This window comes from Heptranchias perlo, chromosome 1 (assembly GCF_035084215.1).
Source record: "Heptranchias perlo isolate sHepPer1 chromosome 1, sHepPer1.hap1, whole genome shotgun sequence".
Lineage (NCBI taxonomy): Eukaryota > Metazoa > Chordata > Chondrichthyes > Hexanchiformes > Hexanchidae > Heptranchias > Heptranchias perlo.
Genome location: NC_090325.1, coordinates 134,694,692 through 134,712,053, shown reverse-complemented (window position 1 = coordinate 134,712,053; position 17,362 = coordinate 134,694,692). Strand labels below are relative to the sequence as shown.

At 42.0% G+C, this 17,362-nt stretch overlaps 1 protein-coding gene across 2 annotated transcripts in view; it reads left to right on the top strand.

Annotated features, from left to right (window-relative positions):
- The window catches only part of tll1 (tolloid-like 1), a 268,042-nt gene that overhangs the window by 233,367 nt on the left and 17,313 nt on the right, over window positions 1-17,362 (top strand). For both annotated transcript variants that reach the window (XM_067991164.1, XM_067991173.1), the window contains exons 17-19: window positions 474-599; window positions 3,923-4,050; window positions 12,473-12,686. In XM_067991164.1, coding sequence (XP_067847265.1) covers window positions 474-599; window positions 3,923-4,050; window positions 12,473-12,686 — 468 coding nt within the window. The remainder of the gene's footprint in view (window positions 1-473; window positions 600-3,922; window positions 4,051-12,472; window positions 12,687-17,362) is intronic.

Sequence of the window (17,362 nt, the reverse complement as noted above, 5' to 3'; positions counted from 1 at the left end):
AAATCATTTGCTAAAATGTTGCCTTGATCAGTAGGTCTGTTTGAAGTAAATAGGATGATCTTTTCTTGTAGTTCTTAACTACTGCTGGCTTATTTTGTGTGTTTCCGAAATGTCCAGATTCATTCAAGCATAATGCACAGCCAAGCACTTTAAAAATTACAGATGGTTTAAGCGAGCAAGGCTGAGCTTTTCTTTGCTTAGGAGAATATAAACAGCTTGGAGCCATTGCCAAATCCAAAAGCTTCTTTTCGTGTCTGCTTGATGGATTGGCAATTGTAGGTGAAAGTGCAAGCTTAATAATGAATGGGTACAGCTAAAGCAGAAGGTACTATGGGCAGTCAGACCTGTGCTTTAGTTTACCTTGTTCTGGACGAACACACATGCACATTTTCATCCTTACCTGAGTGTTTGGGATTAGCAGTTCATAAGTACATGTTATAATGTTGTATGATCTCTCTTCAACCTCTTCACAGACAAGGATGAGTGTTCCAAAGACAATGGTGGCTGTCAACATGAATGCATCAATACAATAGGCAGTTATGTGTGTCAGTGTCGAAATGGATTTGTACTACATGAAAACAAACATGACTGCAAAGAAGGTTTGTGTTGTTGTGACTCTTTAGACAAAAAGAAAGTATTTATTGTTTGATATTTGATATTTAAACCTGCTGCTCGACATATACTTCCATCATGGGGTAATGAATATCATATTAAGAATACATACAAATTGACTAACTTTGCTTCAGAACCATTTGTATAAGAACTGAAACTGTGATTGAATACAATGCTTGATGCTGGTAGGATTTCAGAAACCTGTATGCAGCCATAGACAAGGGAAGTCCTTTCAAAGATTGTATATTATTCCACTGGTTGTCTGAGTATCAGTAAAATGCTGGGACCACCAAGAGTGTTTTTGTGCCAACATCATCATGATGTCTTTCACACGTGGGTAAGTGCAGAGTGATGTCAACTTTACAATTATAAAGGATGGTGAAAATGTCATATGTTTATTGGCTCAATTTTAAGGTTTGCGAAACAGAAATAAGAGAAAGAGCTACCAGCTACGAGGTTGATGAACCACTTTGTGATCCCATTGAATTCAGTTGGAAGAACATCCTCAGCAGCTGTAGTGTACCGATGGGCCACTGGCATTAGTAGCATTTGTACAGTGTATTTGGGAATTTCTGTTATTAACAGCCTTTGTGGAATTTGTAGAATTCCAGTGGCGGTGGTTGCACTACAGGTTAGACAGACACTTCACTTTTATACGCATAAGTTTCCTAAAATTAATTATGTAAAAACTAAATCAGAAACAACAGAATTGTTAATCTAAAATGTTTTAAAGATTATGGGCTAAATTTCTCTCTTGACATCTACCAGGGAAAAAATAAGGAACAAAACAGTATATTTAAATGTACGTTTTTGAAAAGATTTCCTGAGGGCTCATTTCGGTACTCCTAGTGGCCATTTATTTGTTTCACTTCAAACCCGACTACCCATGCTAAGCTTTTATTTATTTATGAAATCAAATAGTGATATTATGAACCTGAAATTCTGCCCTGGCATGTTCAACATTTGATCATAGAGTTTGAAAATACAGCATTGTAACTTGAAACAGGACTAAGGAAGCCCTCACAAGGTCCTCTGATATGTGATGGGTAATTGTTAGTTCTCAGCTTCATTACATCCGAGAGAAGGACCATAACAACTAGTATACTGTGTGCAGCGTACACCTGAATTTCCAATACATGCTCGGACCCTCGGCAGGGATCCTCACCCAGTGGGGAATTGGAAAAATTAGCCTTATTTCTGTCGATCACATCAGCAACAACAGAATGTTTCTTCCAATCCCTCGATGTCTTGAGATAAAAGTGTTGGGTTTTTTGAACTTATTGAAAATTTCATACATTTATTAAGAATTGATGGAGCATTTAATAAAAGATAAACAATGCGATCAAAGAGCAGTCATTTATTTTGTCTATACAGCACCAGGCAATTTGAGGATAGAAAGTAGATTAAATGACTAGACCTGCTGTCTTATCCTTCTGAGTATCCATCTGTCCTCAACTTAACTATAATACAACATGGTATTATAGTCAATGCCTGAAGCGGGTTAAATTCATGTTGAAGTTTTATGTTGAAAAAACAAATTATTGAGTTTTTAAAGAGAGTCCTTGAACTGTAATTTTGAGTTCTGACAGATAATTAAAGGGGGATGACAGTCTAATTCTATTAAATGCAATTCCTCATTTCTGAAAACAATTTTGGTAACATACATATTTGTTACCATTCCAAAATATTATCAAATCTCTTACCTGATACAAGAACTTGTAGTTCAGGCCTGCTTCTCTAGGAAGAAGCCACATGTGATATTCATTTCAGTTCTCAATTGGCTGAGTAGACAGCAGTGTCCAACCACTAGTGACCTTCAGATAAATACCGGGGAGTATTTTCAGCAGAAAACACTTCCTCACAGTCCATTAATTTTAAAGATGGAAAATTGTGTGAGGGGTTGGGGGGGCACCCATATACATCGGGGGAGGTGGGTGGGTGATGCTGCGTGCCAGGAGTGCGATTTTGTAAAATTAGCCCTCTTGTATCCCATTTAAAGTGGATAGGGTCGATTTTCCTCTGCCCTGCTCCTGGGAATCAGCATTCCTCAGGCACAGAGCAGCAGAAAAAGGGTCAGACAACCGTTACATCTGGTTTCTGCCTTCATTGCATACCACTGGAATTTCCTGGAACTTTCCCACAAGGTACAACTGGACTTGTGCCTGTCGCAAACCTAGTGTGGGGAGCATTGTTCTTGATTTCCTGCATATTCCTTTGGCTAGGCTCACTGGGCAGCCCAGCCTAGTCCAACATAGGGGTACCCAATAAAACCTGGCACTATGGTCTGCACGCGGACCCCCACTGACCAAAGGTTCTGTAGGGATCCCAGGTGCAGGCCGTAAACAGAAGGGTAAATGTCTTTTTGTGTTGATACAATCGGGGCCCTCTGGCTGCTGGTATCCAGTAGCAGCCAGAAAGGCTAGCTCAGAAGATCCAAAATGCAGAGTAGGCCTGAGAGGCCTATAGCTACATTTAATTTCTGCACTTGTTTGATAGATGCAAGGCACAGCCAGGCCATAGGCTGGCTTTGGGGATCCCCCCAGTTATGGTGGCCTGGGGGAGGGAAAATTGCACCCATACTCTTTCTTTCCAGTGCAGTGCACTTGAGGTGGACTATGCCTGTCAGGTGTCCACTGGCCATTGAGGGAAGAAAATCTACCCTAAGGTTTCCAGTATAAGATAGCATGTGTTGTTCACCTATGCCTATTCAGATATACTCCCATGTTAAGAGTACAGTATCCTTAGTAAGTCCATTGGTAGGCTATAATGCTAACAGTGAAAGGAATAACCCAGAGATGGTTTAGTGCCTTGAAATTGGGTTCTTTGAATAGGAGTGCACAAATTATTTTGCCGAGTATTTTAATGGAGATATTAACATTTCTATTAAACTAGCAGACATATAAACACATTAAGCACTTGTACTCTAATATTCAATGAACTAAACTTTATATTTTGAAAAAAATGTGGCCCATGGATTTGAAATTCAGTATATTTTCAGTTCTTTTATGCCATACAAATGAAGCATTACAAATCAGAACTGCAGATATAAATAACACTGTTTAATTGACTAATTAAATGCAGTGTATTGGGTTTATACCAATCTAGTGCTTTTCATTAAATCTTTGCTCCTGTGACATCTGAATACATTCTACAGATATTGATAATTATTTATTTTAGTGTTTGTTTATATTTGTTTATATTTGTTTATATTTTGGACCTCTTTGTGAGTAAATGCTTCTCGCATAATGATATAATATGACCTTAGCTACTCTGCTGATGAACTAATTGGTCTTGTTATTTTCTATGTCAGCTGAATGTGAACACAAGATCTACAGTGCTACTGGTGTCATCACCAGCCCCAACTGGCCAGATAAATATCCTAGTCGCAAAGAATGTACATGGGAGATCTCAGCCACTCCAGGCCACAGGGTGAAGATAGTAAGTATTTGATTACAAACGATAACTCTGCTAACTAGACTTCTTTCATTATTTCCACCAGTTACAGGGACTGATTATGCATATTGTACTTCAGACTGGGCTAACCATAAAAACTTAGATTGTCTGTTACAAGGTTATGAAACCCCTCCCCCACCTCGCCCAGCAAGAAATGGTGCGTGGGAGGGGGTTAAAATTTGAAAATTCTGCCTCCCTACTTCAACCTGCCACATTCGCGGCTGCTGACATTTTTATGACGGCGAATCAGGCCATCAATGAGGTTTCCCCTAAAGGCTGGTAGGGGCCTACTTAATATTCAAAAGTTGTAGCCCGATAATGTCATTAGCCCCGCTGCGCAATATTAACTTGAAGGCGATGGGAGTTCCACACTATCTGCAGCCCGGTAACAGAACCACGGCATGAAATGCCGGCTGGCCAGAAGAGGCCAAGATAAGTCTTCAAAAATTACTTAAGTTAGAACTCATTGTGGGCGAGGAGGAACAGGAGTGCTCCTCCCAGGCCCTGCAAGGTTTCCTAGGGCTTCCCTAGCCTCAGCCTCCACCGCACCCCCCACCCCCCTCGATCATGCAGAAATCTCCCCACTCCCCCATAACACAAGAATCACCCCCCAACCGCCCATGAATCCCTACTCAGACTCACTGACTGCTGGGGTCCATTCCCACTAGTCCCCGGCTGCGGCCTCCTGTTGCCAGATTTCTGATCCCTCCTGCCGGCCAGGTAGTGAATCAGGCTGGGTGTCGGGCAAGACTCCAGAAACTTTTATTTAAATGAGGCCTCCACATCCCCTGACTCTCCAGTGCAGCGCCTGCTACTGGGCTGCCCCGCACCGTACCCGCCCCCTTAGTAAAAAATCAAGGTCTATGTTTCTGTATCAGAAGACCCGATATATTTAGATTTCCCATTGTGTAAAACTGCTGAGCAAAGCATCTTGGCAAGTCAGCCTTGAAGTTCAGCCATTGACATTAAAATACCATAAATTGTTTCACTTCCTGTTAATTATGTGTAATTGTATAAAACACTAAAGAATAATTTAAATATGAAATATATCATTATGTTCACCATCACCACTTCGAAAAGAGTAGTATTTTCAAAATAATGATCGTAAACAGTATGGGCACCCAAAGTGAATTACATTAATGCCCTTTTATCTCTCGAACCTGGCGTTAAAGAAAAAAAGAAAGAATTTGCATTTATATAGCATCTTTCACGATCTCAGGACGTCCCAAAGTGCTTTACTTAAATATTTTATCAGAACACCGGGGAGAACTTCTTCAAAATAGTGCCGTGGGATTTTTTTAAATTTTTTTTATTCGTTCACGGGATGTGGGCGTCGCTGGCAAGGCCGGCATTTATTGCCCATCCCTAATTGCCCTCGAGAAGGTGGTGGTGAGCCGCCGCCTTGAACCGCTGCAGTCCGTGTGGTGACGGTTCTCCCACAGTGCTGTTAGGAAGGGAGTTCCAGGATTTTGACCCAGCGACAATGAAGGAACGGCGATATATTTCCAAGTCGGGATGGTGTGTGACTTGGAGGGGAACGTGCAGGTGGTGTTGTTCCCATGCGCCTGCTGCTCTTGTCCTTCTAGGTGGTAGAGGTCGCGGGTTTGGGAGGTGCTGTCGAAGAAGCCTTGGCGAGTTGCTGCAGTGCATCCTGTGGATGGTGCACACTGCAGCCACAGTGCGCCGGTGGTGAAGGGAGTGAATGTTTATGGTGGTGGATGGGGTGCCAATCAAGCGGGCTGCTTTATCTTGGATGGTGTCGAGCTTCTTGAGTGTTGTTGGAGCTGCACTCATCCAGGCAAGTGGAGAGTATTCCATCACACTCCTGACTTGTGCCTTGTAGATGGTGGAAAGGCTTTGGGGAGTCAGGAGGTGAGTCACTCGCCGCAGAATACCCAGCCTCTGACCTGCTCTCGTAGCCACAGTATTTATATGGCTGGTCCAGTTAAGTTTCTGGTCAATGGTGACCCCCAGGATGTTGATGGTGGGGGATTCGGCGATGGTAATGCCGTTGAATGTCAAGGGGAGGTGGTTAGACTCTCTCTTGTTGGAGATGGTCATTGCCTGGCACTTATCTGGCGTGAATGTTACTTGCCACTTATGAGCCCAAGCCTGGATGTTGTCCAGGTCTTGCTGCATGCGGGCTCGGACTGCTTCATTATCTGAGGGGTTGCGAATGGAACTGAACACTGTGCAGTCATCAGCGAACATCCTCATTTCTGACCTGATGATGGAGGGAAGGTCATTGATGAAGCAGCTGAAGATGGTTGGGCCGAGGACACTGCCCTGAGGAACTCCTGCAGCAATGCAGGATCTTTTACATCCACCTGAGAGGGCAGACAGGGAAAGGCGGCACCTCCGACAGTGCAGCAGTCCCTTAGTACTGCACTAGAGTGTCAGCATAGATTATGTGCTCAAGTCTCTGGAGTGGGACTTGAATCCAAAACCTTCTGACTCAGAGGCATGAGTGCCACCATTGAGCCATAGCTGATACCATTTAATTTAGACCAAGTTGAATTTTGACCAGGCTCACTGTATGAAAGTCTACTCTTGCTGATAATTTCACTTGGCAGCCATGCAACTAAAATGTCCAATTTCAATCCAGTTGCTTGTGGGCACAAGTCCAGAGTATAAAACTGTCCATAATTTGGCAAAAATAGGAACTATTTTGGCAAATTCACTAAGAGGTCACAAAAATATATGGGGGTAAAATTTCCATGCAAGTTCTTTCAATCTCCTGCTGTAATTTTGATGGAAGTCTGGCAGAAATTCTGGAGCAACAGCATAAACTTTTCTGCCAATCTTCCACTGAAGCTGCAGCAGGAGATTGGAAGAACCAGCATGGAAATTTTACCTTTTGTTATGGGGAGCTTATAATGATGAATTGGAGCACTAGGGGGCACTGTTCTAGGGTTGGATCTGTGCTGTGTTAGGTTCACCTCCTGAATCCCCAAAGCCTTTCCACCATTTACAAGGCACAAGTCAGGAGTGTGATGGAATACTCTCCACTTGCCTGGATGAGTGCAGCTCCAACAACACTCAAGAAGCTTGACAACATCCAGGACAAAGCAGCCCACTTGATTGGCACCCCATTCACCACCCTAAACACTCACTCCCTTCACCACCAGCGTACCGTGGCTGCAGTGTGTACCATCCACAGGATGCACTGCAGCAACTCACCAACGCTTCTTCGACAGCACCTCCCAAACCTGCGACCTCTACCACCTAGAAGGGCAAGGGCAGCAGGCACATGGGAACACCACCACCTGCACATTCCCCTCCAAGTCACTCACCATCCCGACTTGGAAATATATCGCCGTTCCTTCATCGTCGCTGGGTCAAAATCCTGGAACTCCCTTCCTAGCAGCACTGTGGGAGAACCTTCACCACACGGATTGCAGCGGTTCAAGAAGGCATCTCACCACCACCTTCTCAAGGGCAATTAGGGATGGGCAATAAATGCTGGCCTTGCCAGCGACACCCACATCCCATGAATGAATTTTTAAAAAAAGTTCCCCCTCCCCCAATTACTGTAAACAGTGAGAAAGTTCCACCCATCATTGGGGCAGTGTAAAGAACTTTACTGTGCATCTAACTCATGCCATATGTGATCCAGGAGTGTTTGATGTTGACATTTCCCAGCACAGAACTAAGTCACCATGATGAGCAAAAAATAAAATAAAATGATAGCTGTAAATATAGACAGATGTAAAAAAAAGTGCTAGCTATTTGTCCAAAGCGGTACCTAATTGAATTACATTTCTTTAGACATGCAAAATATATTAAACTACATTTAAAAGTGATCAGTGCAGCTTTGCTTTCATTTCAATAATGATATGAGTTGCTATCTCTACCTATTTTTGAGTGCTTGATGATTATTGCATATTTCTAAATCCAGACAAAATAATAGCACATTCAATGCCACGGCACCCTCTGCTTCCTATCGAATACTTTCCTCAAGCAACTCTCACGTACTGATTAAATTCAGAATTTGGTTGTGGAGCTTCTTTTCAAGGGCAACTATTAATATAAAGTGCATACCCGTGGTGGTTTTGGCTGGGCTCCAGTGGGGATTAGGTTAGATGGGTTTGCTGTAGGAGATAGAAAATGTGGTATTAACAGCATGCTGCATTTTACTGCTTTCTGTTATTAAAATGAATACTGTATCTTAATCCTTAGTCTGCTGCTAAAACTATATATCATAATTCTAAAAAAAGAAATGTTATTGATCCCAGCATCAAATTAGTTTTGACCGTTTGTACTGCATGGGTCAGAAAGGATCAGTGGTGCATTATTTTTCAGAGAACTTCTTTCAAAGAATCTGTTATCTGACACATTTGGCCAGCTGTAACAAAGGCTGTCAATCAAAGACAGGTCTGGTAAACTTAAAGATAGAACTCACTGAAACAGTAAAAGAATTGCATTTGATAAAGCTCTAAACTGCAAAATATCACGCAGAGCATACAGCCCTACCGGCTGCTTCTAATTAATTGAACTCACCCCAAAAGTTTAAAATCTAAAATATGAAGCTAAAAGGTAAATTCACCAAATGCACACTCCCAGTGGAGAGCCACACTCGAAGGGAGATCAGGCTCTCACACTGTAGCACCGATTCTCCAATTTATATAGAACGTACAGCACAGAAACAGGCCATTCGGTCAAACAGGTCTATGCCAGTGTTTATGCTCCACACAAGCCTCCTCCCACCCCTCTTCCCCCTAACCCAAACTGCATCACTTCAGGCACAGCTCCCTGCTGGGAGCTCAGGCTCAGCACTGGTGAAATTACCCTTTACACTAAGATTCTAACAAATACCTTCCATTTTAATTTTGATGCTGCCAGCTGCCCCATTCCACCCACTGCACGTATGTAGCAGTGGGGAGGCAGGACCTGGCAAGCTGCCCCATTTCCCTGCCTACTGGCACTGATCTCGCCAACTCCTGTGACTGCCAGGAGAAGGGTGCCAATAGTCTCTAGGGCAGCAATGGAAGACCTTAAACACTCATCATTTTAGACTTTTGCCCAGCCTCTGACCTTAAAAAAAAAAACCCACCTCTGATTCTCAGGGCTCTTTCTCCACCATTATTTCCTTCCTCCCCTTCGGGTGCAACATGGCCTAGATTTTCCCGGCTGGTGGTGGCGGCCTCCATCTTGCTGGCGGGGATCTTGCTGGGAGCACATCCTGCATACTTAATAATCCCAACCCAGGAAACTGGGCTGGGGTCACAGCAGGGTTGGGATGGCAGGCAAGAATCCTGTCCTGACACTCCTGGGGTGAATTCGGGAAAATCCAACCTAAGATTTGTTTGCTCCAAAATCAAGGCCATCAGCTCTGCCACCCCTGACTCCTCTCGGCCCCTCACTCCTCCCAGCCTACCTTTCAATTCAGCCAGCCACCCCTTACACTTTAGAGTTTATCTTCCATTTTCCCTTTTTTGACCCCCTCTCCTCAGCATCACCAACCTCTTCCTATCATCTGGTATTGTCCCCACCCATTTCAATTCCACCATCATTACCCCCTCCTTAAAAAGCCCACCATTGATCCCACCATCCTTTTTAAACCACTGCCCTGTTTCTAACCTGTCCCTGCTCTACGAGTTTTGAATGCATTATTGCTCTCCTTCCACACGCTTGCTTCTCTCACCATTCCCTGTTTGAGTTGCTCCAATCTGGTTTCTGACCTCCTCATTGAACCAAGACAATACAAAGTCATCAATGAAGTCATGTGTGACTCCATCCAGGGTTCTCTGGCTTTCTTCAACCTTTAAATTTTCTTTGACACTGATGATCATTACATTTTCCTGCTCCACCCCTCCACAGTTAACATCCACGAGACTCCTCTCTCATAGTTCCACTCCTACCTGTTCCAAAGGATGTTACCTTTCCTCAAACTGTTTCTCCTTCCATATCTATAGAATGTCGCCTTCAGTTCATCTTTTATATGCTCTCACTCGGTAATGTCAGCTGTAAGCACAAGTTCAGCTGATGCACCATTTCTGCCTCTCCATTAACTTAAATGCTGTTGTTCTATTATCTGACTGTCTGATATCAAGTCCTAGTAATGTGGTAACTTTCTATAACCCAAAACTGAAGCTGTCCTGTTCGGCTGCTGTCAGCACCTGCATGCCCCTCGCTCTGGCTCTGCTCTGTCTCCATTGACGGTTTCAGTTGCCCCCCTGCCGGCTGAACCCAGCAATTCACCCGCTAGGTGTCTTGTTCAGTCCTAAGCTGAACTTTTAACCCACATCTGCTCAAGATCACCACCTTCCATTTCCAGACCATCAGCTATCTTCGCCCTTACCTCACCCACACTATAGAATCATAGAATAGAAACCCTCAGCCACACCGTTGCCCTTACAGATAAATGTCTCTAATGCTGGCCTCAATGAACTCTACACCAGCAGCCCCAGAAACTTACAGCTAATCTAGAACTTTGTGGCCTGATTTCTCTCTCTCACAAAGTTCCACACACCCATTAACCACCACCCCCCCGCCCCACCCCTCACCCCGTCCTTGAAAACCACCTCTTCCCCAGCCAATATCCCTCATCCTTTTTAAATTGCTCCACAGCCTCACCTCACTCCACTTAGGAAAACTTCTCCAGACATATGACCCTCACCTGCACCCTATGTTCCACTGACTCTGAATCACTGCTCGTCCCCTACGCCGCCATCTGAGGCCAATTTTTCAGCCAATACAGCCCTGCTCTCTGGCATTTTCTTCCAAAACTACTTTGCTTTGACCTCTCCTCTCTCTGCCTTTAAAAATATCCTGAAAACTCTTCTCTTTAATCAAGTCTTTGTTCTCTCCTGAGTTCATTCACTTCTGCTTGGTGTTGACCTTTTAGTTTTGCTAGGTGCTCTGAGATGTTCTTAATGTGAGCAGTGCTACCTAACTACATTTTTGCTATTGTTGTCACTGCATTTAATATTACTGTGCACAGACATCAATGCAGGGTTTCAATAATCTAATTAATTTAATTAACATGATTTCAGTGCTCTCTCACTTTTGTGCTGAATATTTCCTCCACGCCTATCTCCTGGTGTTCAGTTGTTTAAACAAAACCAGTAATTCTATGTGGCTGATCTTTTAAACAATGCTGATGATAATTCCTCACTGAAAAAGAAAGTGAATTTTTGTGTACATTTAATTGAGGGATGTTAACACTGGAAAAGTATTTTCTTTTTTAAAGGCACCCATTGTCAGCACCAAGTGCTCCCAAATCGAGATAGCACAGACAACTTTGGCATACATTTCCCTCTACAAAGTCCCGGTGATATGCCTTATCCTCAGCTGTACTAGAGTGACACTTCCATTTCCCACGCGAACCATTCATGTGATCTCTCTGATTAAGATTACCACGTTAGTGTTAGGAATATAGAAACATGGCATCATAGTATGTTACAGCACAGAAGGAGGCCATTCGGCCCACCATACCTGTGCCGTCTCTTTGAAAGAGATGTCCAATTAGTCCCATTCCCCTGCCCCTACCCTATAGTCCTGTAAATTTTTTCCCTTCAAGTATCTATCCAATTCCCTTTTGAAAGTTATTATTGAATCTGCTTCCACTACCCTTTCAGGCAGTGCATTCCAGATCATAACTCTCTGCGTAAAAATATGTTTCCTCTTGTCGTCGTTGATTCTTATACCAATCAACTTAAATCTGTGTCCTCTGGTTACCAACCCTTCTGCCATTGGAAACAGTTTCTCCTTATTTACTCAATCAAAACCCTTCATGATTTTGAACTCCTTTATCAAATCTCCCCATAACCTTCTCTGTTCTAAGGAGAACAACCCCAACTTCTCCAATCTCTCCACATAACTGAAGTCCCTCATCCCTGGTACCATTCTGGTAAATGTCTTCTGCGCCCTCTCTAAGGCCTTAACATCCTTGACATAGGAATGGGAGTAGGCCACTCAGCCCCTCGATCCTGTTACACCATTCAATTAGATCATGGCTGATGTACGAGACATTCCACAACGTACGGTTATCCTAACTCAGGCACCAGGCACTATGAACAATATTATGGGCTAGTAGTTCTCCTCAGAAAATATCAGGTTTCATACTCACATTGAAAATCTTTCTCTTTAAAGAGACAGGCAGGTCATATACTTGCATGCAAAGCGGAATATTGCTTCTGTTATGATCAAGGTCTGCAATTCACTGCTTGAGTCCATTGTGCAAAGTCTGTGAAACTAAAACATAGATTTGGATAAAATCTTCATCAACATCTCAGTGAAAGCAAGCATTCTGCCTGGTTATCAAATTTCAGAACCCAACAATTGTTGTTTCCCTCCTTGGTGGTTGACTTAGATACCTAGATATTAATAAACATGCTAAAATAAACTACACAATACATGTATGTCAGGGCGAAAATATTTCACAGTCTGTTGTTTTATTTTCTAGACTTTTAATGAATTTGAGATCGAACAACACCAGGAATGTGCTTATGATCATCTCGAAGTGTTTGATGGAGTGACCGATAAATTTGCAATCCTGGGACGATTCTGTGGTAGCATCATTCCAGATCCAGTCATCTCCACTGGAAACAAAATGTTTATCAGATTTGTTTCAGATGCATCAGTACAGAGGAAAGGTTTCCAGGCTACCCACTCCACCGGTAAGTTTAATGAGATGCTGAAACTTTAGAACATCTCATTTAGTAGGTCATCTTTTAGAGACATTCTAGGAAAAGATGTGAGCTGCTTTCATCACTAAAAAGAAAAATCTTGGGTGAGCTGTAATAATTTGGAAAATCTGTCCCTTTTACTTCTGCAATCTACATGGCTTTCTCTTTCCACACTGTGTATGCACATTAATAATAATTTTTCTCTACACTTCTGTACTGTTTTTACTAGAGTAAAAGGGAAGGGTTTTCTCTGTACTACATTCAATAGTCCTTGCTGTGAGTTATTTCCAGGTTTCTTGTTATCTATGTTAAAATCATGATATCACTTAATATCACATTTGGGTTATTGAAATTAGTTATTTAAGCAAACTCATTTAATGTCATTTACTTTGGTTTTAAAAGTTTGTACTATTGTGATGTATGCCATTCATAAAATGAACACAGCTCCATCATGTTTAACTATAATGAATGGATGTGCAGGCAACATCACAAATATTACACCTAACATTTCCCCAATGTTGACCACTGCTATTTATGAGCAATGGTAAATGACCTGAAGTTTACTATGCCTTATAATATTTAATGGTGATATATCTATTATACATTAAAATTGCTGAGTGGGTTGCAACATTCCATTTCAAAATAAATGGAAAGCCTCTATGCCAGTCTGTACGATGAGATTTTTCTGTTGTAAAAGCATCCAGTTATCTGCCGCACCTGTTATGTCTATAGGTGGCGCTGTGCTAGGGCCACACAATGTTAAAAAGACCGGGAGGAGAACTTTTGCGGGATTCTTCTGCTCCACTGCCATAACTTCAGCAGGGGATCGGCAGAACCACCAGAGAAATGGCTTAATGATCACTTTTAAGCCATTTCTCCGGAGTTTCCACCCAAGTTATGAAAGTAGATTGGGAGAACCCCTACCGAAATTCCAGTTTTGAAAAGCAAGACCTGCTACTGGGAATTGAACTCTTGCTGCTTTAAACAAATGGGGCTGAAATAGCGGGGTGGGGGAGGGGGAAGGGTTGCTCCAATCCCCACCATTCCTCCAATGGAGACCAGTGTAACCCTTGAGGAAAACGGTGGACCCTCGCAGAATTATAACCCCATTGTGCCATCTGTATTGTTTTCAAAGTTGTTATCACTATATCACATTGTAAAAAATCCAAAGATTAGATCCATATTTTATCTCAAATATCATATAACTTTGGTTGAAAGCTGTTTCCAAACATATCTTATACCAGACCACACCATTTTATTTTATATAGCTTGGAAATGATCAAACTGTACCTTATTTGGTTTTACTTACATTCATTAATTACTTTCATGTAATTGCAGTTTACAGTCCATAGTCCCACTATTAGTTTAAGTAGTTGGTTAATGGGCCCATTCTCACCTTTACAAATGCTAATTTTTACTTGCTTGGATAAATAAGGTATTTTAATATATTATTGTCTACTTACTACTGATGTAGTAATATATTAGTAAACTGTATCATGAAATGGCCTTCCATTGTTTAAATGCTATGAAAAGCACTTTTCCTGCCTTCTCGTGCACCTCTTAAATGCATAAGTATATCAGAATTTGTGGAAAATTAATTTAAAAATATAAAGCATCACGCAACTCAAAGTTTTTGTTTCCAAAATATTTGCTTTCAGTTAAATTTTAGTTGGACACTTTATTTCTGTTACAGCCCTACCTTGGTAGGTATCACTGTAATATAAATGGGGCAGTGTACTTTCTACCAGAATCAGGGGAGACCACCTTGTCAAGTGGTTCATTCCCAGCCTCAGGAACAAAGCAGTGATGGTGGCAAATATAACCTACAATCACCCCCAAATCACCCACCACAAACTTTCTGTTTCTCTGACTCCCGCCTCTAGTGCATTCCCACTCCCTTCATCCCACCATCAGTAGCTGTTCCTTCAGCTGCCTAGGCCACACTCTCTGGAATTCCTTCTGTCTTTTCATCTCCCTATCCTCCTTAAGTCCCTCCCTAAAACCCAGTTCTTCGACCAAACTTTTTGGGCAGCCCTCCTAATATCTCCTTTGGCTCGCATCCATTTTTCCCTTACACCTCTGTGAAATGCCTTATGATATTTTTTCTAAGTTAAAGGTGCTATATAAATAGAAGTTGTTGTTGTGGATGTGGGCTCAGGTAGGGTTATTTTTCCTCCTGCATTGAAACTCCTTTAATTCAAATAGAATTGAAACTCAGTTTGCCAGTATTTAACTCACAAAACATTTTTTCCACGGTAAACCATTGTGAGGTGTTATAGTGCCATCTTATGGCAAAAGTAATTTTTAACTGTAGGTCACAATTGACTTAGTTACACATTGTATTAGTAATTCAGGATAATAACTGACTTGGTATCACCAACCTCCAGTGATGGAAACAAAAATATTCAGGGTATTTGTCAAAAGAGATTCCTAGTAAAATATATTCACTTGTAAATAATACTTTCATATTTTTGTTTAATCTCTCTGTCAGCAAAATGCCACATTTGTCGTGATCACACTGTTTAAGTAAAAAATTGCTAATGCGTTTCTGTGACGTGTTTTACCATGGAATGATGGGATGTGGGTTCACACCCTCGGCCGAATTTCAAAACGAACAGTTTGCAGTCTTAGTGTGCCATCAAGGAAGCATGCAGAGCAGAGACCAATGGGTGCAAAAGCAAAATACTGCGGATGCTGGAAATCTGAAATAAAAACAGAAAATGCTGGAAACACTCGGCAGGTCAGGTAGTTCTGATGAAAGGTCATCGACCTGAAACATAAACTCTGTTTCTCCCTCCACAATTGCTGCCTGAGCTGCTGAGTATTTCCAGCATTTTCTGTTTATATTAGAGACTAATGGTGCTTTTCCAATACTTTTAACACTGAAAGGGTGATGTTAATTGCAGGAAAGTGTTACTCTTGCCATTGACAATGCTCTTTAATGTAAAGCAGGTCACCTCTAGTCTCCCAGTGATATCAGAGATACATATTTTCATGGGTCTCACAAGCTGTGGTCAGGTGTCCACATACACCCAATTGCGTGGTGCCGTATTTTGATTGTCTTCTATCCATGAGTCACAGGTTTTCACATTTCAATAGTTCTTGATATGGAGCAGCTACAAAAGAAAGGCAAATAGGTGAAAGTGGTAGACACGGGCTAAAGGTCAACTTTTGAGCGCCACTTGTCTGGGACTGCGAACTCAGAGTTTACTGGCATTATAAAATGCATTTATCTTTTGTAGTATTTAGAGTGTCACTGGGTCATAGCACTAAACTCAAACTAGCTCCATGCCAGATCATATTAAAGTAAATGTGTTGGGGTTATAACTGGCCATCGTTTTTAAATTTAACCTTTAATGAGAATTTCAAGATGGTAGATGAAATCCTGTATAAAGATGAATGCTGCTTCAATAAAGACATGGGAGGTGTTACAGCTCCCTCTACTGTTCCAATAGCTGTAATAGATTTAATGCAGTATTAAAATCAAATTCAATTTTCTTATAATAGTATATTTTGTGCCTTGCAATGAAATAGATTGTTGATATCAAGCTGCGATGTACAGAATGTGACTGTAACATACAACAGTTCTCTCATGCCTGTGGTGTTCATTCTCTTCTATTTGTGGGATCATTATTATATTCAGTGACTTACTAAATATCCATTCCAGAAGGCGGTTCCCCAATAGTTCTGAGTTCATCCACTCGCCAAACAAATGAGGAATGTTCCAGGCTTGATCCCAAGTCTATGCTGAGTTAACTATTCTCAGACAGGTGGTGATAGAAGTGGGTGATGGTTGGAGCATTATATTTGGCCTTAGCGCCTCTGGATTTTGGAGGGGAGAATTGGGTGGATTTCCTGCTCCCAATTGATATCCAGTGACGATTTCTGGAAGTTGTGTGGAAGTCAGATGAGAACATGATGACATAGGAGCATAGGAACAGGAGAAGGCCATTCAGCCCTCCTTCCACCATTCAATTAGATAGTGGCTGATCTGTATCTTAACTCTGTTTACCCACTTTGGTTCCATATTCCTTAATATCCATGCCTTACAAAAATCAATCACCTCAGTTTTGAAATTTTCAATTGACCTAGCCTCAACAGCTTTTTTTGGGTAGAGAGTTCCAGACTGCTACTCTTTGCGTGAAGAAGTGCTTCCTGACTTCACCCCTAAATGGCCTAGCTCTAATTTTATGGTTATGCCCTCTTGTTCCGGACTCCCCCACCAGAGGAAATAGGGTGGATAGAGAGAAACTATCAAATCCTTTAATCATCTTAAGCACCTCAAATAGATCACCCCTTAATCTTTAATACTGAAGGGAAGACAAGCCTAGTCTATATAACCTGTCCTCATAATTTAACTCTTTTATGCCCGGTATCACTCTGGTAAATCTGCGCTGCACCCCCTCCAAGACCACCATATCCTTCCTGAGGTGCGGTGCCCAGATCTGAACACAGTACTCCAGTCTGCAGTCTGGAATCAAGCCTGTGTATCGTCGTCGTTGCAGACTTACACTTGAATAATGACCACTTGGGTAAAATATCAAGAGGGTGATAGTTGCCTATTGAACTGTAAACCAGCAAGGAGTCCATACCTTCAGGGAAAGCTTATGTTACCAAGAGAGGCATTGTTGCCTTCAGAAGAACAGCCCAATAGTAACTCTTCTGGC